General features: G+C 46.8%; 2 protein-coding genes and 1 pseudogene across 2 annotated transcripts; 1 reads left to right on the plus strand and 2 right to left on the minus strand.

Annotated features, from left to right (window-relative positions):
• The first annotated feature begins 1163 nt into the window (after positions 1-1163).
• Positions 1164-6760, plus strand: LOC125510498 (putative protein S-acyltransferase 19). Its single transcript, XM_048675705.2, has 9 exons — positions 1164-1342; positions 2659-2772; positions 2878-3279; positions 3862-3930; positions 4007-4078; positions 4230-4355; positions 4884-4964; positions 5056-5244; positions 5375-6760. The coding sequence occupies exons 1-9, from the start codon at positions 1298-1300 to the stop codon at positions 6344-6346; spliced, it is 2070 nt and encodes a 689-aa protein (XP_048531662.1). The 5' UTR covers positions 1164-1297; the 3' UTR covers positions 6347-6760.
• A 2990-nt stretch (positions 6761-9750) lies between these two features.
• On the minus strand, positions 9751-11531 carry LOC147972735 (uncharacterized). Its single transcript, XM_087523562.1, has 2 exons — positions 10297-11531; positions 9751-10220 (listed from the first exon to the last, which is right to left on the minus strand). Exons 1-2 carry the CDS (start codon positions 10829-10831, stop codon positions 9751-9753), a joined length of 1005 nt encoding a protein of 334 aa, XP_087379688.1. The 5' UTR covers positions 10832-11531.
• A 4587-nt stretch (positions 11532-16118) lies between these two features.
• Positions 16119-17064, minus strand: LOC147972736 (L10-interacting MYB domain-containing protein-like; annotated as a pseudogene).
• Positions 17065-25864: the final 8800 nt, after the last annotated feature.

The following is a 25864-nucleotide window of genomic DNA, read 5'->3' on the forward strand; positions in this document are numbered from 1 at the left end:
AGACAATACCCAACCCTGTTGGAGAGAAAAGGAAAAGATTTGCCCAAGAGCAAGAGAGTGCTAGAAAGGATGTCGAGCGTGCCTTTGGTGTTTTGCAATCTCGATGGGGCATCATTCGGTATCCTGCTAATACTTGGAGCACGCAGAAACTATGAGAGGTGATGACTGCTTGTGTGATCATGCACAATATGATCGTAGAAGACGAGCGCCCGGAACGTCTGTACGATCAAGGCTTTCTGTTTCAGGGTGAGAATGTTGTGCCTGAGCATGGAGTAGCGACAACATTTGAGCAGTTCACTCAGTTTCATGAAGACATGCGTGATTGGGAAACTCACGTGCAACTGCAGAATGATTTGGTTAAGCATATGTGGACTCATGTTAGCAACCAATAGATGTATCTTCTTTTATTCGTTTGTAAAGCTATGTGAAACATTTGTATTTTTATTTGGCCTGTAAACTATACTATTTATTTGAGCGGACTATTTTGTTTGTTAAATTTTCATTTCACAATATGTTGAATGCAATGCAAAGTTGGGAGGCCAGCCGGCCACGCCTGCACATATAGGTCGGCGCATTGGGCGCGCTGCCGACCCATATAAAAAACAGGGCGGACGCCGGGCGGGCGGCCGGCCCAAACGGACAAAAAGCGGACGAAATCGCCGTCTATTTGGGTCGACCCGTTGGAGTTGCTCTTAGATAACACTTTGATTTGTTTATGGGTGTGTCTAGGGCACATCTAGATGTGCTCTAGTTATTACACATCTAAGTGAGTGAATCAAGCATAAAGAGAAAAGAAAAAAGAAAAAGGGAAATATCCACACGAATCTCGACGTAAGATCAATGACATAGGACTTAGATGTGCAATACTTATGGCACATCTAGATGTGCTTTAGCAAAACTGTTTGGTTATACTTGCCATGCCGTCTCACCTAAACTCACCAAATGGCAACTCAAACCATACCATACAAAAGCCCTCACTAGTCCGGCATTGGTTGACCTAATCATCATTCCCCCCAACAAACAATTCCCCAAAAAAGGGAATCCCAGATCACCACCGGGCTAGAGAGAGAAACCCATGCAAAAGCCATGAATGAGAGAGGGATGGCCCACCCACCAGACAGGGGGGAGACCACCAGAGGGGTTTTAATAAAAATCTTCCCTCGCCATTATTCTTGCACTGGAAAAACGACCAACCCCTCCGCCCCACCCCGCCCCAACAGCAGCACCGGGGAGCTGGCCTGCCGCCGCCGCGCGCCGCCGGAGAGGTGATCCGGCGACCGGAGGAGAGGGCGCCGCCATGGCGCGGAAGCACGGCTGGCAGCTCCCGGCCCACACCCTGCAGGTCCGTCCGTCCGTCCGCCCGCCAGCTCCTCTCCCCCCTCCCCTCCCCGCCCCCCCTTTCCCTTTCCTCCCAAGCTAGCTCGGATCGGCGCAGCAGCTGGGATGGGAGACCGTACGCGCTCTCTGCTCGGCCGATCCCGAGCTCGCGTCTCCGGTAGCCGTAGCAGGAGCTCGCCGCGTGCTCGCGCCCCCGCCCGTGAGCTCGCGCCGGAGGAAATTCCCGATTTTGAAGATCTGCCGGGGAGGGAGCCAGCTCGGCGGTGGTTGGCTGGCTCTCCCTTTCCTCTTCCGCTTTTCCGCGTGCCTGCGTAGGTGGAGGCCGGTGGATAATGTGAGTTCCCGAGGAGCTGGGCCACGGAATGGCTTCGGAATTTTGTGAATTCTGCCGGCCCGTGTTCGATTTGGTGTGGTTCCTCCTCCTGCTGCCTACCTAGGGTTGTTCGTCCGCCTGGCCAGAGCGGGATTGATGCGTCTCCTGTCTGAGATGGCTCTAGAGTACTGCCTGAAATGGTTACTTGTTACTGGTGATTAAACTGGAGGTAGCAGTAGTACTGTCTGAATAGGTTGTATATTTAGTACTGTCTGGAATTGGTAAACCCCTTTATGCTAAATTATCCACTTATGCTCCGGAGTGAGGTCCGGGACCTGCTTGTTTGGTCTATTTCTGGCTGCATCTAGGCGGGTTTCCGAGGGGATGGTTTGGCCATGCAAATGTAGGCGATTTAGAAGAGCTGCAGTTTTTTGTTTTTCGTTTGTCAGTGAATGGTGGTGCAATATCACCATGTTTCTGCCTGTTTTCTAGATTCTGTTGGCTTATGTTGTGAGAGTTGGCCCAGTAGCTTGTAAGCTTGTTCTTGAGTCCACCAAGTTAGCCCTTGTCTGAATTTTGCATCGAACCTGGTGAACCTCGCACATTTGGTAGAAAACTCTTACTGGTCAGTCAAGTGGTGGCAACAACTTACATGCTAATAATGTTCTAGTTTCTTTTGTGGTCAAGGGCCACTTGTCAGATATCTTTGTGTATGGTGGTCTTCCGCAACATGTGGAATTTCTCCATCTAATGTAGTCAATACTCAATAGATGTTGTTAAGTGATTGTGTCATGGTTTTGGTTCTGTTTTTAAAAAGGAAAGCCAGTAGTTCAAGCGTCAAGAGAATAATTTCCCAGAATATTACTGCTAAGCCCAAGCTTGTTAATCGGCATGTACATTTCTGTCATATATGTTACTGCTAAGCCCAAGCCTCAATTGTTGTTCAAGTTCGTACATTGAAAGGCTTGTTTCACAAATTTTACTGATTCTTAATATTGTTTTGACAGATCGTTGCAATTACTGTATTCTTCCTTCTGGTGGTTGCATTTTATGCCTTCTTTGCACCATTTCTGGGAACACAAGTCCTTGAGTATGTTGCGATAGGCATTTATACTCCCATGGTAAGCCTTAAAAAGACTCATTGTTTTTATGTCTTTCTGATCATCTGAAGAGAGCTATCTTGTGGTATCATGAAACATCATTTCCACTCTTCGCATCAATTCCAGGCGTTGGCTGTCTTCATCCTTTACATCCGGTGCACAAGTATTAATCCTGCTGATCCTGGTATCATGGCAAGGTTTGAGGATGGTTTTGTCGATGTACCTGCCAACAGCGGTGGATTGGAAGGCATAAACTTGCCCCAGAAAGCAAACAGCGCTATTGGAACACACTCCCCAACATCTACTTGCAGAAGCTCTCTAGATGGCCATTCTAATCGGAGAGGTACATCTGTAGGGGAAGCAAACATACATGTGAGCTCACAACTGCCGAAGAAAAGATCAAGCTGTTTCCTCTTTGGTGGGTTCGTGTGTGCTTTATTTGTTAAGGAGGACTGCCGGAAGGCTGATGAATCAGAGCAACAAGCTAGTGGTGAAGAAGCTCTGTTTTGCACACTATGCAATGCTGAGGTATGCTTCTTTAGCTTTTGGCTATGCAGCATGCAGCCGAATAGTCACTTTGGAGCACAGGCACATTGCGCCCTTTTTTTTGGAGTTAAAAAAAATTGAATTTTACGGCTTGAAAAATTCTGAAATTTTGTATACATGCACATATAGAAGTGTAGTATAACTGTGCATAATTTCATCAATATACGTGCTTGTATGTGAGATATACAAAAAGGACAAATACATGCAAAAAAAAATTGGTTTGTTTTTTTTGTTGATTTTGGGACGGAATTTTGTCTTTTTTTTGTAGCGTATAATATAATGTACTCCCTCTGTCCCATAATATAAGAACGCTTTTTACACTGTAAAAAGCGTTCTTATATTATGGGACGGAGGGAGTATTATTGAAGAAAATTAACTGGTATTTAGACCACATGCATATGTATTCATGTCAAAAAACTACACTTTTTTTTAAACTTTTAAGCACCATTTTGGAGGTGTTTAAAAAAGCGTGCTCCAATGCCCCCATGTTCCATAAGTCCGCTTTAGCATGCAGCTGGCTTATTTGAAGCTTATGTTTATTTTTTATGTAAATTAATTTTACAGGTTCGCAAATTCAGTAAACACTGCAGAAGCTGTGACAAGTGTGTGGATGGATTTGATCATCATTGTCGGGTAACTTTCTTGAACTGTATTAGCAGAGACCTTCTGACATCTGATTCTGCATAGCTGATATGAGCATCTTTCGCAGTGGCTGAATAATTGTGTTGGGCGGAAGAACTACTTCACGTTTATTGCTCTGATGGCAATCAGTCTCCTATGGGTATGCAATTTAACCTGTTATAGATTTTTTTTGATAGCATGCATGAGGGCTGCATGCAGTAGCATATCATTTTTAAACCCACTTGGTTCTAGAGGTTTGTGGTTATTCCCTTCCCTTTATGGTACTAAATATTTACAGTTTCCTGTGACAGCTTGCAATTCAATTTGGAGTGGGCATTGCTGTTCTTGTTCTCTGCTTTGTCAATAAGAATTCACCAAGAATCCTTCAAGAAAAGCTTGGGAATGGCTTGACTCGCGCTCCATTTGCTGTGATTGTAGTAAGTACCGTAATGGATTATTGTACCTTTTACTATATAGGAATCTTCTCTTTGCTATAATATCTGAAGCAGCACCTTTCCACCATTAGCTGATGAGGAATCCCAAGACTGTTTGCCTTATATTTGCTGCACTACGTGCTATGTTGGCAAAGTTTTGACGCTGTTATCTATGTTACTGTTTCATTTATATCATATAGAGTATTGTGGTTGCACAGCCTCTTGTCACAACACATCGAATGCTTAATGTGCTTGGTAGCACATTATTTTTACCTTCTGGAAGTGCAACTATTACTGTTTAGGATCCATGAATTAACTTCTTAGCTCTTGTGCCTATCATTGGCTTACCGCTTACCTATAGTGCTTGCGTATTGGATCTAATGTATACTAGGCATCACTCACTAGTTCTTACTCCCTCTGTAAACATATATAGTGATCTAAAATGTAATATATATGTTTACAGAGGAAGTACTATTTAGAACAAGTCTTGTTAGCCGATAATTAACTGAATTGTAATATTATTATGTCCAGGGTATATTCACACTTCTGTCATTAGTGGCCTGCGTACCTTTAGGAGAACTTTTCTTCTTCCACATGATATTAATCAGAAAGGTTTGCCTCACACCTCATACTTGAAATGTAATACATATGCAAAGTTTATCCTGCTTTCTCAGCTGTGTTCCTTCTCTGCATTCTTTATCAGGGGATCTCGACCTATGATTATGTGGTCGCAATGAGAGCTATGAGTGAGGGGATTCCAGAAGACGAGGAAGGAGCAAATATCATCTATTCCCCCTCAAATTCAGCAACAACCGGATTCAGTGTTGGAAGTTCTCTTGGCCTTCACCACAAGGGTGCTTGGTGTACACCTCCAAGAATATTTATTGATCAGGTAAGCTGCCTGTGTAAAATGCCACATTTTTAAAAATTTAATCATGACTCAGCTGGAAAAAACATATTTATATTGTTGGAAACAATCGTAAGACTCTACTGAATTTAGTTGTGCTGAAACTTTCAACCAGGATGAGGTGATTCCACATTTGGACCCTGGGATGGTTCCTTCAACTGTTGATCCTGATGCTGCTGGATACGCTGAAAGAGCAAACAAAGCCAAGAAGCCAGTCAAGATCAGTGCCCGGAGCCTTGCAAAGCTGGACAGAAACGAGGTGATGAAAGCTGCAGCAAAAGCTCGGGCATCATCCTCTGTCCTCCGACCAATAGATGCCCGCCATGGCCATGAAGCTGATATTAGCTCCAGTGGCAATGCCAGCGTCAGGAGTAGCATGAGTGTTGACTACAGTGCTACAAAGGAATCAAGGAGTGAGATGAGGCTATCTCCTCTACAGAACTCATATCCACAGAGTCTTGCAAGCCAGGATGACTATGAGACTGGCACACAGACTGCAAGCAGTTTAAGCAGCCCGGTCCACCTCCACAAGCTTGCCCCTCATGCTCAATTTCGTGCAGCACCTCATCCAGCTCCACCTCCTGAAAGGCCTGTGCCAGGGATTACAAGGCCACCTGTTCCCGCCACACATATAAGCAACAACCCAATGTTCCAGTCAGCCACATCATATGTCAGGGAGAACCGAAGAGCCTCTGTTGTCTGGGATCAAGAGGCTGGTCGGTACGTGTCAGTGCCCATGCAAACAACAAGAACAGGACCTGGTGTTGAGCTGCCTGCAAGAAACCCAAGTTTCTTGGCGAATCCAAGTGGTGAACCAGGCAACCATGGGAGAAACCTTGCACCTGCGAACACAACTTCATCAGCGATTCCTTCGGGGCAGCCGTCCGAGAGGTTGACGTACACAGGCCAATCAATATTCTTTGGCGGGCCAATCCTGAGTACCACTGGCATAAATGCAGAAAGGAACGAGGCGGGCACAAGAGTGCGTCCTGAGACAAGCAGAGATCCCAACTCCCACCAGCGTGACATCCGTGGTGAGAAGGCTCGGACAGGCTCCTTCCCGTTGTTTGAGCCTAGGAATTTCTAGAAGAAACTGCTTTGCTGGCAAGTGACTTTGACCGGCTGTTTTACTCTTCTCTATGTCGTCTGCTCAAGCGCCACCATGACAGTGGGGGTGAAGATAGGGAGAACTGCTGAAACGGCTGCTCCTCCTGGGCAGCAGTGATATAGAGACATCGATGATCTTTAGAGCTTTAGAGTGAGCGAGGATGGCGCTAACTTTGTTTGATATTTACGAACTGACTGATACCTGTTGTACTTTTTTCTTTCGCGTGCGTTAGGAGTTCAGTTGTTTGATGCGCTTGATAGGTACTAGAAGAGTTGATTAAACTGTTTATGATGTGTAGAACCTTTTGATTTGCAGCTGACTTTGTTCACATTGCGGACTTTGGAGTGTTCACTCTGTTACTGTGGTAATCGTTACCCACGTGTGAAGTCATCATCTCCAACTGTCTTAGTGTTTGATTGTTTTTCTTTCAGTTGTGTTGAGAGAATGAATTTAACCCAGGTGATACTGCTTGTTCCGTGTTGTTGTTCATCTGTCAAGCGTCTGTGATTACAGTTGAACAAGTATTGTTCTGTATCAAGAGTTCATGACTAACGTGTAGTATCAGAAGTTAAAAATAGCTTCATGCATTCACAGGCTGTGGATACGGTGAGGAAACATCTTCTGTTGCAAGATCAGCCTGTACAGTCCAACATCTTGATCGAAGCAACACCTTTCCCGATACCTCGCAATCCGATTACGCTTCACCTCATGCAGCAAACATATCTTGAATCCATATACCATTGGAGAAGAACAGAGGAGGATGTAGATAATACTTTTGGTGGCTAGGGTGTTTATTCTATTACATGTGGTGGCCAGGCTGTTTGTGCTATGTATTGCAAGACATGTTGTACCCTGGGGGATATATATAGAGAGCCGGGGATGTAATGGCCATGTGTAGACCTTGCTATAAACCTGAATGTACAACCCGTAGGTACAAACCTGAATGTCCTGGCTTGTAGAGCTCTCAACCACCTCCATCCATGATACAATTGATTCGCCAACGGGCATTGAGACACCCTCACAAAAGGCAAAAGGAAAACCTGAGAGGCAATAAAATCAGAGGATACTTCCATAGAACCCATGACAAGAATGTTTAGCCGTCTCAGAACTGATGTGAACAATAGATGCCATCCACAACCTTTGGGGCTAAACCTCTATACATCTCTCCTATAGAAAAAATACTGACCTATCTTTACAACACCATTTCCAACCTCATTTAACTCCATTGGTCTCATCCATAATAACAGAGTAATTGAGTTTAAGTTATATAAGAAGAAATTTACATAATTTATCTTTGTTTTGATATAAAGAAAGCTAGTTTAAGATGAAAAGGAAGTGCTCGTGGATATGAATGTGACCAGAATGATGCATCCCCCTTTGCAATCAATCTGTCGAATCTTTTGGGCATATTTTCTGTCAATGCCCCTTCTCCGTTGAAACAGGATTTAAGCCTAGCCTAACGCGCATTGACTTAAGCTACATCAAGATAAACGCCCTTGGCACCATCAATGATTGGTGGAGCAACGTCTCTATTGGGAACCAAAAGAATGCAACTACTGCTGCCTATTTTTCCTGGCATATTCTTATTCGGAACGAAAGAAACCATTGCATTTTTCATAACTCCACCACCAGCCATGACGTTGTCATGAGTCAGAGATCAACTCTGATCTCGCCATGCTGGGTGCCCAAATCTTCATGTTTAATTTCTCCCATTGTTCATGACACCTTTTCCTGATCTTGGCTTGCACCGCACAGAGCGCGATCATTTCCATGCACTTGTTGAAACAAATTGATGCTCTAGTCATCTTGTCCTGTACTTACAACATACTTCAGAGTAACAAAGGTGTTGATGAATGAAATGACTACTAGCACTTGTTAAACGTAGCATATATGGTAGCGTGACAGCCTAGCAGGTTTTCATTACTTGCGCACTTGTATGAGGTAGTTTTTTTTTTTTTGCGGGAGACTTGTATCAGGTAGTTAGGAGGATATTCATCTTGTAACCATAGTCCTTATCTCTACCTTTTCTTCTCTCTCAAGATTGTAATCTCCAACTGTATGCGCTATCCCAGGGAGGTGCGCCCCTGGTCTATAAACACGTAACAGCGCCCCTCACGACGAGGTAAGACGCTTTTGCCTAGTGTGCACAGTACTAAACTAAACCTTCACTCTTTTTGCATCCGTAAAAATTTCATCTGATAAACCATAGACCACTTATTATATGATGAGTAAACTTCCAAACCATCCCTCAAAACTTCAGAATGCTTGAGTGCATGATACCTTGGAATCATGAAATGAAGACTCAGAAGAATTTGTAGGTTGGAGATGACAGACGGGTTAGCTAGGTCATGCCGGAGAGGTGGTGACCCGCGGATGGCAGTGGCTGAGGTGGAAGGAGCGGCGGTGGCTAGCGGAGTTGCAACAGCAGGCAGAGGAACATATGTTTGGGGTGGAGCCAGCGACGGCTCTAACATGCAGGGCATCGAGTGCTGGGGTTGAGATCACAACGGGAGCTGAGAGACAAGCTAAGCACGGGAGGAAGTTTTGCTAGGCTCGCATGCAGATTATGTCAAATTCAAGCTTTGACCAAGCCGAGTCCAAGTACAACTTTGAAGGCTTAGATGAGCTTGGCAACGCCGAGCCACAAGCTAGTTCGGCGGCTTGTTTCCAACCCAAGGAGCAGCCTCTAGCCAGACAGTAAGGGCCTGTTCTGATCTCCTCCACTTGTCTAAAACTTCTCTGATTCAGCTTCTGAACTTGGCTTCTCACTTCACCCGGCGCTTGGAATTCGTTCGGCAGCAAAAGAGCTTCTCGAGCGCTCGCAAGTCGCTCCAGCAGGGTTTCAGCCCAGCTAGTGGGCCTGCAGGCCTGCTCGTCCCAGCTCAGGCTGGCTGGGAACAGCCCATTGTGGGGAAAAGTGCAGCCCACAGGCGTACAGAGATAGAGAAAGGATGGCTGGGCTGATTTCTATCCTTTTCTTTCGAGGTGCAATTTCCTGCGATTTTGTGGCTGTACAGAGAGCTATCCAGAGAGCTTTTTTATTTATTTTATAACTGTAGTGTTCAAAATATAGCACAAATGTATTTCTATCCTTATCCATTTTTAGAGGAGCAATTTCCTGAGATTTTGTGGCTGTACAGATAGTGTACAGAGAGATATCCAGGGAGCTATTTTTAGAACTGTAGTGTTCAAAATACAACACAAAAGTATTTTTCATAATATCACAAATATTCCCAGTTAAGACAAGTTATAATAAAGATGAATGACTCGTTTTGTCATGTGTCATACAACAAAAGCTTCAAGAACATACTGTGTCAATTTGCATATAAAGTTTGCAAATCAAAATGGCCACACATCTAAAGACATGAACATGCATGCTTACTTCACCAACTTAGAGCAATGGCGGTAACTAGTTCGTGTCTAAACAAATCCATGTTAGGACCACTTTCCGCCGGTGTTGAAACATCCGATGCATTTGGGGGAATGACATACTTGTATCTCTCCGGAATTGTTGGAACATAATCCGGATCCCTCTCACACCGAAGAAAATGAAGATCCTCTTTGTCATGGAGACGGACGTAGTTGTGTAGTGTCATGGTAGCCGCAATAATCATTTTTTGTGTGCTAATCGAGTAGTTTGGCATCTTGAGCAAGATTTGCCATTTCATCTTCCACACACCAAAGGTTCTCTCTATGGTATTGCGCTTGGAGGAGTGGACCCGGTCGAACTTCTCTACAGGAGTAGTTGGAGGTGCACCTCTCTGGAAGTCGGGGACGTGATAGCGTTCTCCTTTGTACGGTGCTAGATAGCCATCCCGGTTAGGATAACCGGCATCTACAAGGTAATACTTGCCTACACAAAGTAACAACAAACATGATTGTGAGTTCGAGGATATGTTACATAAGTTGCAATAACAAGAAATACTAACCCTTCGGAGGATGTGGGAATGTGGCCTTGTCATTTTCAATTGCATGGAATACCACACTTGTATCATGCATAGAACCCGGTTGTCCAATTGAAGCGTAGGTGAAATGCATATCAAAGTCACATACTGCCATCACATTTTGTGTTGTTGCACCGGTTCTTCCTATGTACCTTATTTTTGAAGGTCCTTCCGGAATAGAAGCCCTAATATGTGTCCCATCTATTGCACCAATGCAATCTTTGAGATGAGGGTAAGCCCTTTTGTCACGCTTAATCCTATCATGGACGATGTGAAAATTTGGGTCTTGAGGCCTAATGTAGTGAGATGACATCTTGACCACACATTGTAGAACCTCATGGAACTTACGGTGCACTGTATCTGCTCCATGTTTGAAACAGTTTTGGGTTCTGCTATTTGATTCACACCCCCAATGTCCACAAGAACATAGCAAGAGACTCATAAGTCGCAACAAAGCATGTTTCTTTGAGGCCATACTCCGCCACCAACTTGTCATGAGGATCAAAGAACACATTTGCATTCATTCTCAACATCGTGTACGTCTCTCCGGGTGTACCAATAGTCTCCCGCAACCATTCAAATCCACTCAACCTAGATGTCCTAGGATCAGCCTTCATGACCCAACTTTTACAATACCTCCCAACTATGGATGACACACCTGAATAAAGCATGATCATATCATGTTGATATTGAAGAACCATAGCTTTCTTTCTTTCATAATTAGTGCCATCATCACTTTCACTATCCGATGACATCTGCAAATAAACAACCGTCAACATATGAAACACAAGTTAGCACCAATTGGATCAAGAATATGAACATAAAAGATGGTTCCACAATGCATTCATAAAAAGCAAATAGTAGGTTCAACAACATGGATGTCGTGGTATTCTCACAGGGGGTGCAAGACGGCAGATGCCACAAGGTGGCTTTAGTGTGAGGGCAAGACCGCTGCCGGAATATCCAGGGACGGGTATGCGAGTAGCACGCGCTAATTTACCCAGGTTCGGGGCTCTCTGGAGAGATAATACCCCTACTCCTGCATGTCTGAGTATATCTAGTATATCTGGTACAGAGTTGCTCTTGGAGCTGTATCTGAGGTCAGTGCCGCCGGCATCTGGCCTCGTATATGCATATGGGCACAAGTGTGTGCTTGGCCGTGGGTGGATGGATGAATGGATGTATGTGTGTGCTAGCTAGCTATCTTGCTAGCTAGCATGCATGCGTGAGAGAGTGTGTGTGTGTGAGTCCATCCTGGATGGATGGATGGATGCCCATATATATAGGCATGGCGAGCTTAGAGAGTAAACTATGTAGGTATGGTAGCTAGCTAGCTAGTGGCATGGTGGGGTGCCACACTTGTCCCCTGGGTCACTTCATAAATAGTGCCCAGGGACAAGTGTCACTGTACATGATGGCTGGGGTGACACGTGAACAGTGCTTAGGTACAACCGTCTCGTCGGTGTCGGGTTGCAGTCGACAGCCGGCTGGTTGGCGCAGTCGGCAGCCGGCAGCCGGTCAGGCAGAGCAATCGGACGGGGCACCGGCAGGAGCGGCCGGACAGTCAGACTAAGGGGCTTTGCTAGCCCCGATGTCTTGATTTATTGTCTCGCCGTCTTCGGGGTATCCGTGGCCAATTACTCTGACAGTAGCCCCCAACCCTCCGGGCAACTTGGCAAGTTGGGCGGAGGTTTTTTTGGCGGGTGTTCGCAGAAATAATCATGCAAAAAGACAAAGTTAGTCCACGCAGATATATCAAATGTTTTCTTTTAGCATTGCAAGTTTATGCGGAGGGTGCCGACTCGGTTTCGTCCGAGCCCCTTTAATCTTTTTCGTGTTCCCTCCGCTTTTTGGCTTGTGCTCTTGCTTGCCGGACAGCCGCTCCACGGTCTATGGCTGAGAGTGGGCCGTGAAGTGGAGCGTACAGTACTCAGACTCTGGGAGTGGATTTCACCGAGCAGATACTTGTAAAGGAAACGGCCGGGTCGCCCGAACCGTTTTTCTTCCCGAACGTTTTTCGCGTGGGTGGCCTCCAGCGTTCACTCTTGCTAGCCGGACAGCCGCTCTGCGGTCTGTGACTAAGAGTGGGCCTTTGGTACCACGCACGCTACTAAGCCGTCTGCGGAACTAACGTCTCAGGCCAAGCGGCCAGCCCCCGGGCCAACTCTGGCTGGTGCCGGGGCGAACAGTGATGCAACTGTAATAAAATGCGGAGATAGCCCTCCGAGCATCGCTCGAGGTTATCCATGCTTTCGCGGTGAAAAAATATGCGGGTGAGGAGCTCACATTGGTTTTCGTGTAGTTGAGGCGGAGCGTGCCGAAGACAGTCGGCGCGGCTCGGCGCTCGCTGAGTGCACCGGCGCACCCGCTGGGTGTAGCCTTCGAGCCTCCGGGTGCTCGAGGAGGGTCCAACCGGTCGGGCTTGACCGGTCTTTCTTCTCTTCTGCCGGCTGCTGGCAGCCAGACAAAACTCTTCTCTTGTCTCTTGTTTTTGTTTCTTGCAATCTTTCGTGGGGGCGCGCCAGCGCATCCACTGGATGTAGCCCCTGAGATTCAGGCCGACTGCTGAGCAGTCGGACCGAATATCCCGGCAACTACTTTGTCTTCTTCATCGCGGGGCGCGTCAGCACACCCGCTGGGTGTAGCCCCCGAGATTCGGGCCGACTGCTGAGCAATCGGGCTGGATCTCCCGACAACTACTTTGTTTTCTTCTTCGCAAGGGCGCGTCAGCCAATGTTGGGGATATCGCTTATCGGGAACTTATCGGTCGACCCATGATAAGGGGTAAATCGGCCAGTTTATCGGCATATCGGCTGATTTGTCGCCATATCGGCTGATTTGTCGGCCGATTTATCTTATCAGTCAGACAACGGTAAGCGATAAATCGGCTGATTTATCGGAATATCGGAAGATATCTTGAACAGTGGCGTCAGCGCACCCGCTGGGTGTAGCCTCCGAGATTCAGGTCGGCTACTGAGCAGTCGGGCCGGATCTTCCGGCAACTACTTTGTCTTCTTTCTTCTTCTCTTTGTCCGGCTATGGGCAGCCGGACGTATATTTCTTTTTCCGCCAGCTGGACAGCCGGACTCTCTGGGAACGAGCAGCCGTCTCGCTTTTATCTCCTTCTTCTTTTTTTCTTTTTACCAACCAGGCAGTCGGACTCTCTCTCTCTTTTTAGCAACCGGCACAACTTTCTCTTTTTTTTGATGAATCGTGCATCCGGCCCTTGACTTTTCTCTGCTTTCCGCCGGCATCTTACTTTTCTTCTCTCTTTTTTTTATCCGACTGAGCAGCCGACTCTTACTTGCTTTATTTTCTTCTCTGCACAAGGAGCCGGCCAAATCTGCCAAGCAGCGGAAGCCGACGCGGAGCTGGCAGGCGGGGCGGAGCCAATGGGCGCGACCCGGGAGGCCGGATGCCGGGTGGCGGGACGAGCTGTGGTGAGCCGGCGTCGGGGGCGCGGCCGGGAAGGACGCAGGAGCTGGCGGGCGGAGCGCGCGTGGAAGGCGACAGCAACCACCCGGCTGGGTCTGCGCGCAGCCAAGCCGGGGCGGGGAGGTGTCGGGGCACCATAGCCGGCGCAGCGGGAGCGGAGCAGGAGGCCACGGGCGCGGGGGAGTCGGCGACGGGCGGAGGAGCAGCCGGCGCGGGACGGCGAGCCGGAGCCGGCATGGCAGACGCGGCAACAGCTGGTGCGAGCACGTGGAGGCGGAGCATCCGGCCGGCGAGTTGGTGCGGTCGCGACGGAGTAACACATGGCCAGAACGTTCCCGGATGCATGACGAGAAGGCGGAGCCGGGTGTGGCATGCCGGCTGGACCTGTGCGGTCGCTGGGTTGGCGCAGCTGGTCGGGCAGCAGGGCAGGCAGCAGGCTAGGCGCAGCCGGCCAGGCATCCAACCAGGGTAACTGGCCAGGCGGCGGTCGGACGATGCTGAGCCGGCCCGAGGTTGCTAATGCGGGGGAGCATGGGAAGTTGTTGATTGGGAGCCAGCGAAGCACACGTGCATGCAACCATCCAAGATGACTTTTTTGGTTGAAATTCACGTTTTGTGGAGCTGGCCAAGCGAGCTACTTTGACTGAATCTTAGTCATTAATGTGCGTGTGCATGCAGCCGGCCAGGAGGAGCTCGGTGTGGACGAGCGTCCGGTGCGCAGGTGCAAGTGGTGCTGCGGCACAGCGACGACAAGGCGCAACAGCAGCAGGACGGAGGCACAGCAGCAGGCAGAAGGAGCAGCGACAGCGGCAGCTGCGGGTGAAGGCAGCAACAGTGCTTGAGCAGCAGGCATGACGCACGCGGGCGTGGTGAATGGATTCAGGAAGGATGAGAGGAGGAGGAGCAGGGCTTGCTAGTATAGAGCCATTGTCTGGTAAGTGGATGGGCTACGTACAGTACAGGGCATATACGGCTTGTGTATGGCTAGTATCTGGCTATGGTTTGACCATTGCATGACTTGCATCTAGCTAGCTTGCATAGATGGTATGTGAAGGAGCGAACGTGCGTGTCGGCCGGAGCAAGGCGCAACGCGGAGGAAAGAAGACGCGAGCGGCGCGTGGACGGACACGGCCGACCGAAGCAAGGCCCTGCATGCGGCGCACGCGGACGGACGGTCGGCATTGCGGTGGTGATGACGAAGACGCACCGCCCCGTACGGATGCGCCGAGGGCGTGCTGATGTCGAGCCCTTGATTGGGGCCGGAAAGGTGTCGACGTCGCGGTGATGATGAAGATGGCGAGGACACGCCGCCCCTCGCGGCCGCTCTGGGGGCGTGTCGATGTCGGGCCCCCGAGCGCTACCGGAGAGACGACGACGACGTTGCGGCGGAGATGATGAAGATGGTCCCGTCCGGACTGCAAAACCAGCAGCAGCGCGGTAGCATAGTACCGCCCCACGACGGGCGCCAACTGTCGTGGTATTCTCACGGGGGGTGCAAGACGACAGATGCCACAAGATGTCTTGAGTGTGAGGGCAAGACCGCTGCCGAAATATCCAGGGACGGGTATGCGAGTAGCACGCGCTAATTACCCAGGTTCGGGGCTCTCTGGAGAGATAATACCCCTACTCCTGCATGTCTGAGTATATCTGGTATATCTAGTACATACTTCTCCTGGAGCTATATCGGAGGTCAGTGCCGCCGGCATCTGGCCTCGTATAATGCATATGGGCACAAGTGTGTGCTTGGCCGTGGGTGGATGGATGAATGGATGTATGTGTGTGCTAGCTAGCTATCTTGCTAGCTAGCATGCATGCGTGTGAGTGTGTGTGTGTGAGTCCATCCTGGATGGATGGATGGATGCCCATATATATATATAGGCATGGCAAGCTTAGAGAGTAAGCTATGTAGGTATGGTAGCTAACTAGCTAGTGGCATGGTGGGGTGTCACACTTGTCCTCTGGGTCACTTCATAAATAATGCCCAAGGACAAGTTGGCCGGGGTGACACGTGAACAGTGCTTAGGTACAACCGTCTTGTCGGTGTCGGGTTGCAGTCGGCAGTCGGCTGGTTGGCGTAGTCGGCAGCCGGCCGGGCAGAGCAATCAGACGGGGCACCGGCAGGAGTGGCCGGACAGTCTGACTGAGGGGCTTTGCTAGCCCCAATGTCTTGATTTATTGTCTCGTCGTCTTTGGGGTATCCGTGGCCAATTACTCTGACAATGGACATAAAAGATGGTTCCTCAAAATGCATTCATAAATAGCTCACAATAGGTTCAACAACATAAATGATGAAATGATATCAAGCACTAGTTTCAAGTTCAACATAAAAGATAACCGGTCATCACACATAGATGGAATGGTAAACATGTAAACTAGTTCCCATACTTCAAGTCATACTTCCTACGCAACCAACTCTTCCGGGACTCAAGAGGAATGTAAAGAAACATCTTCCTTTGAGCCCTCTTCACAAACAACTCGCTAGCCACGAAGAACTCATCGGTACCAACTGTTGCACCACAAGCAATGACTTCATCCATGACCGAGTTCACACAGTTTGCCTCATCTTGCTTCATGAAAGACTGAAATGAAGAGTGAGAAGCCTCGGCAATGTCACAAATTCTTGTAACGTGGTCACACATCACTTGTGCGGTCTTTGGTTTCTTGTTCTTCTCCGGAATGATGATCCCAAGCCTCACTTTAGATGAAGTAGGTGTTGCTTGAGATGCTTCTTCTCTGGTATCATCCAAATCAAGATCTTCGATGTCATCAACATTGATGATGGCTTTCACCGCCGCACTAGAGGGGGAGGTATGCCAGAAGAGGGATTCCAATGGTCAGTACCATCACTTGTGATATCTCCAAATATAACCCGCAAGTTTTCCTCATTAGCAAGTCCTTTCTTCTTGAACTTGCCACAACCTTTAATGCCTTATAATAAAACAAAGAAAACACATTATTAGTAAATAAAATGGTACAGAGGAATTAAGATATGCGATACATCAACAAGAGAACTCACAATTTTAGCATTTTTCCACCACTCATCATCTTGTGACACGGTGTTGTTCACATAGTCCCATCCGGCTCCGGTCTCCCGGAACTTGAGTTTCTTGAATAGGCTGAAATCACCTTTAAGCTTGTCCCATTTGTTTTTAATTGCGTATATGTGTAGTCCAGCCCAGTTCTCATCTTAAATTGCTTTCCACACTCATCAAACGCATTTGGTGTCAAATAATTGCCTGGCCTATTTCTGGCTTTCACTTGCTCAGCAAACAACTCGGAGATAATCCGAGTGTTTTCAACACTCCATTCAGCAGCCATTCAGCAGCTCACTTCACATATAAAGGAGTAAACTTATAAAAAAATGCACATTCAGTAGCAACCTACTACACACATGGCAGAATTGTTGCACACATATAGCACTACAGAGCCACCAAAATTTTTGCACACATATATGTTGCTTTCACACATATAGCACATTCAGTAGGAATAAAAATTGCACAATTATCAGCAACCTAGTGCACACATACGTTGCTTTCACACATATAGCACTACACAGCCAACAAAACATTTACATATTATGCAACCATAACATCCAATTTGCATCAACAGTACAACCTATAGGACCCAATAATGCTATACTACCATGCAGAACATAGGGAAGAAGGCAAGGGAGCTCACGTTGAGGTTTGGGGGAGGGGGCTCGGTCGCCGGGATGCTGCTCCTTCTCGGGAGGGTGTCTCGGCCATCAATGGCGTGGGGGTGCGCTGCTCCTTCCCATGGGGTCGCTGCTCCTCCCTTACGGCGGGAACGGCGGCAGCGAGTAAGGGAATCAGAGGGACAATGCCTGGGAAGGCCGGATCTGTACGCGGAAGAGCAGTTCCGCCCGGCGACGGGGGAGGGGGGGGCAGTGGTGGCGGTGAGGGTTTCATGAGGAACAGAACGAGAGAGAGAGAGAGGAAGAGATATGGTGCACTGTGGGATGGGTACACCTGTTCGAGTGAGGAAGAGAAGGCTGAAACGTTTTCCTTGGCGGTGGCATTCTCCTCGTAAATAAGTGGAACTTCTGTTTCAGGAAAACGTGGAGCTGGGAAAAGCTCGCTCCACCAAATTGCACTACGGCCCAGTAACGCTTCGAGAATCTAGCTTCTCTCCAAAAAACCGTTCGGACCGGATTCACTCCGAGAATTTCAGAAGCTTGAAGCCGGATAGATTCAGAATGGGTCCTAAGTGTTTAACTTCCTTTTTTCACACTGTGGACTTGTTACGGTAGCTAAATTTTTCCCAATGCCTCTCAATCGAATTACCATTCACCTCACGAGGGAAATAGATCTTGAATTCATATGCTATAGGAGAAGAACAAAGAAGGATGTAGATCATACCATGGTGGCAGGGTGCTTCTTGTTTCATGCATTGCAAGAGATGTTGTATCTTGGGGATATATGTAGAGAGATCTGGGAATGTAATTTCGATGTGAAGAACTAGCGAAATAATATGTAGCTTGCAGGTACAAACTTAAATGTCATGCCTTGTACATGTCTCAACCACCCACAACCAATGATACAAGTTCATGGGCGCACGCGCGCATGCACACACACACACACACACACACACGTGATGCGTCACAATGTGAGGATTCTTCCTTGCGCGATAAAGGATATAAGTCATCCCAAAACTGGTTTGAGGGGTTTGTGGACTGGAATGCTGACTACAGAAACCGTGCGAGAAAGAAGCAGCAGGAGGAGCAGAAGAGGAAGCTGGAGGAGGAGCAAAGGAAGTAGGAAGTAGACTGCCTTCACATCGTAGAATCAAAGAACACGGAGTTGGAACTCGCTTTCAAGCGGCAACAACAACATATCGACACACTTAGCCAGGAAAGGGGGTCTCAGCAGCGGCAGCAACTAGCGGATCCGGCATTGGATAGCACCGTCCCATCCATGCCGAGAAGCAGCGTGGGTTCCGCCCCGGACGATGATGCACAGCTGGATAGATACCCTGTGGATGATATCATAGCTACGACAACTTGTGAGATACACATAAAAGTGAAGAACCTATCCATGAAGGTGGCAGAGGACTATGCTTATACCAATCCCCCTGAAGCAACCTTCCATTGCAATCCGATTCCAGCTGGCTATACTCGTGTCGGGGTTGATGAAGTGGTGGCAGGATATTTGGGGCTAGAGCTTGACATTCCTGGAGGTGACGAGGAGCGCACACTGGGAGAGGCCATACATCATATCATTCTATGGAGAAAGGATTACATCGTCTTTCCAAGGCCACCGACACCGCGTGAGCTGGCTCCCCCTCCAAGTCTGCCACCGCGTCAGCAGACTCCCGCTCCTCCAAGTCCGCCACCGCGTCAGCAGACTCCTGCTCCTCCAAGTCCGCCACTGCGTCAGCCGACTCCTCCTCCTTCAAGTCTGGCACCGCGTCAGCCGACTCCTCCTCCAAGTCAGGCACCGCGCCAGCCGTCTTCGCCGCCTCAGCGGGCTCTGCCGCCTCAGCAACAGCGGAAGAGAGGCGCCCCAGCTACGGCGGCTAGCGGTACAATAGGAGGCAAGAAATACAAATTTGGTCCAAGCCTCAAGCCTCTTCCGAGGTTGCCTTACCACTTTACTGAAGAGGAAAACGAAGCCGAAGTGGCTGCCCAAGTGGCGATGCATTTTGCACCAAACCCCCTCCCCCCCCGCCGCCAAAGGTGAAAGTACCTGAGAAAGTGCAACAACACTTTATTGATAATGCTCAACCGACTGTGAAGCATAGGGACTTAGACTATGAGTTCCAAATCAAGAAGTCCTATCGTGCACAAAAACAGAAGGGGTCGAGCTCGAGCCAAGCAACTGCTAAAAAGCAGGAAAACTGTTCCCCTGCTGGGAGAACAGGCAGTGCAATCAACCCCCCGCTCATTGTACAAACACATGTGAGTACCGCCGATCAGATGGTAATAACCGACGATCATAGAAGGCAGGCTCAAGAGGCTGGTGTCACTGTAGAACAACTCCTAGGCATCGAGGACTTCCAAACCTTTAAAGAGGAGGAACTACAATGGAAATATGCTTGGCCAACCTATGGTCAAGCCTGAGCAGATCCCGCTTCTATCAACGAGAATGTATGAATTGCATCAATGGTACATGAGAAAAGTAAAGACTACCGATTGAGAGTCCCTCATGGTGAAAGTCAAGGAAGAGCATTACCACCATGCAAAAGATCTGTGGGTGGAGTTTCAACAAATGTTTCAGTTATTCAATCAAGACGCACTCGACAAATCTATCGTCAGTTGCTATTATGGCTTCTTTCTGTAATTTAAATCTCTAGCTAGTTGTAGTGCTCGTTCATTACCTATAATTATCCTCACTATATTCTTTTCTGTGGTATTATGCAGAATGAAGATGTATGAAATGAAAAGAGCTGGAAGGTATGGCATTTGGTTCATTGACTACCACTAATTAAACATGGTCACGTGAATATGATCGACCACACACAAAGAGAAGCTTGCTAGAGTTCTTGAAACGACTAAATACCCAACCAGAAATACTACTTCCTTACAACTTTTGGTGAGTGACACTGTCTTGTACTACAAATTATGTTTTTTCTTACTAGATGTTAATAAGTGTAGTTGATGAGTTATGCACATGCCCGCTTAATTATACACGCAAACGTGTGCATTTTTCACTGGATCTTGTTAACCATTGAAGTTGACGAGGGAAAAGTTTAAGTACTAGACTCACGACTTAAATACATTAATGACTACGCAATCGTGAGGGGGATGGTCGACAGGTAATTTCAATCATTATCGCACTATGTCGACCTCTTTAGTTCATTTCTTGATATCAACTAATTAATAACTCCTTTATTCATTTTCTTTGCCGGCGGGCAGGGCTTGGGAAAAGTTCATCAAACAGGTTGAAGATCCATGAAAACAAAAGCTCAAATGGGTGAGACCCTAGGTAATTATTTAAGTAGTACTAACTAGCTATCATCTCTTTAATTCTAGTTTCAATATCATTATCATGCTTGATTAATTATTATCTGATTGAATTCTATTCTCGTTAAGACCATGAGGCAAGCACAGAGGAATAATTTATGTGCATACTACGTTTGCGAGAACATTCACATTATGACGTCCGAAAGGACCAAAGATGATGGACAATCTTGGGTACATTTGCCAGAACACTATTCATAATTCTTTTTTATCATGATCTAATATACCCACACAACTAATATATTCATATTGATATTATTTTTTAATAAAGATGCAAGAGATGCGGGATCAGCTCTACCAACGGATCGCGTACGAGCAATTCAAGAGGAAATAGCGGGATTTTTGCTCGACCAGGTCATAGATCCCAAAGGAGAATACCATTACAAGCTGTAATGCCTCCATGTAATGATCTGCAAATTGTAGGAGAAATTGTATATACCAAAGGAGAAATTGTATATCCCAGGATTAGAATAGTTATTTGGATCACAGCAGCCCCTATAAGGGCCCGACAGAAGCCCTCCCGAACTTCCCTGAACTGCCGACCCGGCCCGACAGAATCCCACCTGATCCCGAGCCTCCCCGACAGGATCCACCTGACCCTGATCCGATCCCGATCCGCCCAACCCCCCTCCTCACCGCTCCTCCCCTCGATCGCCAACCTCCCCCTAGCTTCGCCTCTGAACTTCGCCGGATCCGGCACCTCCCCTCCATGTCCAGCTCCTGATCGACTGGATCTGGCGCCTCCCCTCCGTCGCCACCTCCCGGCCGACCATCAGCGCGGGCGAGCGAGTGACGGCGGATGCCGGCACGAGGGAGCCCACGTCACCTGGATGCGGCGAAGCCGCCATGGACTTCCGGAAGCCTCATCCTCCTACCATCCTCACTTCTCGACGCCTTAGCAGAGTAGATGACGGCCCCGACGCAAGCTACGGCGAACGACGCGGCCAACGGAGCAACTCCGTGGCAGAGGCGGCATCGGCGTGCCTTCAAATCTAGCAATGGTACATGAAGTTCCTCCCACTTGTTGCCTTCTTCTTCAATCTTGCCTTTCCTGACCTTCTTGCTTCGTGCAGATGAACTTCGCGCCCTCTGCAAGACATGGATTGCCATGGAATTCTTCACCTACCTCCCCGACAAATTGCTCTCAAGGTGGCCTATCAGCTGCTGGAAAAAGGTTGGCTGAACTTCTAGCCAGGGTATGGTTGAACTTCCTTCTGTTTGTCATTTTCTTATAGCTATGTGAAGTTAAGATAGTGTGCGAGCCTCAGTCCAGGCTACAAAAAGCATTTGGAAAATCTGCCTGCTTACAACCATGTGAAGTTCAGGTAGTGTGTGAGCCTCAGTACAGGCTACAAACAGTAGAAAATTTGCCTGCATTCACATGTGAAAAGCCATGTGAAGTTCAACTATTAAGTTTGCTAGAGTTCAGGTTGGTATGTATCTGGTTGTGTGCAAAAAATAAAAGGAAAATAGAACATGCATGTGATCACATGAAGGTCAGGTTGGTATGCACTAGTGGTTCAACCATTCAAACTCATGAAGGTTCAGGTTTTTTAACTGTAGACAATATTTCCCCTTTGCAAAACAAGAAGTTCAGGTTGTGGAGAGTGCTCAGTTCAGGTACATAAGACATCAAAAATAGTGTAGAATTAACATAATGTGAGGTTCATTCTGTGAAGGGTGCTCAGTTCAGGTACGAAAGTATTGACAGATGCTCAACTTAGTGCAGAGTGTGATGCATGTACCTAGGGAAAAAATATGTACATGAACACCACCTTTATATGAGAAGTTCAGGTTGTGAATAATGTTAAGTTCAGTTACAAAGGTATATGCAGATGTAACTTGTGTGCTAATAAACATTTTTTTCTTTTATGTCAGCAAGACGAGATACACATGAAGAAGCTTAGAAGTTCCCAACATCAAGTACACAATCCTAAGCCTGTAAGCGTTGCACCACCCCCTCAATGGGTCACACCTTAAACGCACCAACAACATTACCAACCTGCTCCAGACCAAAAATGGATGACACCTGAAACACATGGAGACTTCCAAGATGCTGGGTCATAGCCCTATCCGCACAACTTTGCGCCTCCACCTAATTGGGTGACGCTAGAAATCCCCCGCGGATTCTTTGTATCCACAAGCAGACTCCCAAGCACGCCGATGGAGGAGGGGGTTAGCTCAAGTCCTGCATGTAACTCTGGAGGTTATCCTGGCGTGCCTTGTCAATGCCAAAGGGAAGCAACTAAATCGGATCCCAGGACAAATCCAACAGGAACACACACACGGAGGAGAGTGCTCTGCACACTACCACCGTTGGATCCTGTTGTTGCTGCTACAAGTGAGAGTTGTACAGGACATAAGGTAGATGGATCGCTTCACAAAATAAAAGAGCAAACCAAAACCAGGATCGCAATACCTCCACAACCACCTCAAGCAAAAAGAACGCAAACAAGAGAGAGGCCATCTTCAGCCCTACTTCCTCCTCGTGATCCACTCCTGCATCCTGCTATGATTACCCCGCCATGCCCCATCCCAGAGGGACAACAGCAGACTCCGTTGGAGTTGCGATCATACATGCACATAAGTGAAACAAATATTTAGGTATTTATATACGCATCTTGTATTATCTGCAAATTTTCTGCTCCGTCCAGGATAACAAGTTCATAAACTGCATTTTGGATTATTTTTATTTTTCTGCAGACGTCGGGTCTCTGGATTATCTAATACCAAGACTAAAGATGCAATTCCAAGATGTAGAGAAAGCACATGAATTTTATAACAGATACGCCAGAAATGCTGGTTTTGGAATCAGGAAGACAGGAGGCAATGACAACCACAAGTATTTTGTTTGCGCGTTCCAAGGGAAACACACAACTTCTGTTTTAGATGCTAACAGGAAGCGCAACAAAACATCGCAGAGGATAGGCTGCAATGCAAGAATGAGGGTGAAGGTGCAGGAGGATAACACATGTGTGGCAGTGGACATTGAGTACAATCATAATCACCAACTCATGCAAACTGATGACATGCTGGTATTCTCGCACTCACACAAGAATTATGACCCCACTATTCTGGAGTACGTAAAGATCTTGCAGTACCATGATGTCAAGCATACAACAATCATGTCCATGCTATCAGAAAATGAAGATGGAAGCTACTTCCTAAGCATGACCGGACGAGACCTACTAAACCAGTAAGTATTAAAAAATGCACATATTGCAAATGTACGTAGCATCCTAAGTCACCATCCTTTGCTAGCAAAAATAACAAATGCATGTTTGCATATAATTTGCAGGAAAGCCATGAATGCAAAGGAAGATGATTTGGATGATGTATTGAAACTTGTATAATTTTTCCAGGACATGAAGGCAATCAATGATGAGTTTTTCTATGACATACATGTAGACAAGGACAAGTCAATTAAAAACATTTTCTGGTCCAATGCAAGCTGCCGAGGAGCGTATCAAGACTTTGGTGATTGTGTAACATTTGACACAACTTACTAGACCAACAGATTTCATATGCCTCTGGGAGTGTTTGTTGGAACAAACCATCACTTGCAGTCAACGATATTTGTTGTTGCCCTGATCAGAGACGAAGATGCAAAGTCATTCAAGTGGCTGTTCGATACATTTGTATGGTGCGTGAACAACAAGCACCCAACTTGTATTCTAACATATGAGTTAAAAAAAAACTCTACAAGTTTCATCATCTTTTCAGTCTGTGGGTCTGTATTGGGTACATTAGTTTTATCTGAAAATAATGTAAAGCAAGAATTTCAACCACTATTAGTACATAAGTCCAACAATACAGTATAAGAAGCAAAATTATATGTCACATGTTTAGAAAAATATAGTTCTGGATGTGAAGTTCAAATACATGAACCATAGAAGTTCAAGGACACCGCTGTAAGAAAAAAACATATGAAACATGTCGAGGAAAAATGTAGTTTTGTATGTGAAGTTCAAGCACTGGTACGACAGAAGTTCAACAACACTGCTGTAAGAAAAATTGGGTTACATTATTAGTTAGTAATACTGCTACCTTTGAAGTTCAAGTACTTGAACAACATAAGTTCAACAACACTGCTGTAACGAAAATATATGTGACATTATTAGATAGTCCTACTGCTACCTGTGAAGTTCAAGTACCTGTACATCATAAGTTCACCATCAGTGCAAAAAGAAGCAATTTTTATTTTTTTAAATTCATGTAGACCAGTGCCCCTCGATGGCGAAAGCTATACCACAATCATTTCCAAACACCGTCCACAAGCTATGCCGTTGGCACATCCTGAAGAAGTACAAGGAATACCTCGCGTTGTTGTACAAAAAGTATAAAACATTCAAAGAGGAGTTCACAGCTATATTAAATTGGCCGCTAATGCCAACGGAGTTTGAAGCTGCCTGAGTTGAACTCGTGCACAAGTAAAACCTGGAGAACGACCAGATGATAATGCAGCTGTGGAGTGATAGGAAAATGTGGATTTCAGCATATTACAAGAACATTTTCTGTGCTGGAATAACTTCCACACAACGAAGCAAGAGCATGAATCACGTGCTCAAGAGAGGGTTTGTCAAGGGGACCCAAAACCTACACAAGTTTTCTAGGCGGGTAAATGCTTGCATACAAACTCGAATGCAGAAGGAGAACGAGCAAACAATGACCAACATGGTATTAACACAAAAAACACCCCCATCATATTGTGACTTCCTTCAACATGTGCACAATGTATTTAAAAAATGAAACCCATGACTCTACTTCGACTAATATCTTATTTTTTGATATGTGTAGACCAATCCTGTGACATAAACAACCTACAGCTATGAGAAGACATGGCTATCAAGTACATGAGAGCCGTGTACACTGAGATGAGGATTAGGATGAGAAAAGCCACGCTATTTCGCGCAAAGCCTACATCAGAGGCCACTAAGTACCTTGTGTACTACCGTAACAAGGCTGGCCATGATGATGAAGACAGATTTGCCTGGTCAAAGCATGAATTCCAGGTTGTAGCTGACCTAGAGAATGAAATATACGACTGCGAATGCAAGCTTTGGACACACACAGGTGAGTGAAAAAAACTCATTAAATAGCTAAATTAGTAGTATCATATCAAATATATATATATATATA

Source organism: Triticum urartu, chromosome 5A, assembly GCF_056163025.1.
Source record: "Triticum urartu cultivar PI428250 chromosome 5A, HENAU_Tu73, whole genome shotgun sequence".
In the NCBI taxonomy this organism is placed as follows: Eukaryota; Viridiplantae; Streptophyta; class Magnoliopsida; order Poales; family Poaceae; genus Triticum; species Triticum urartu.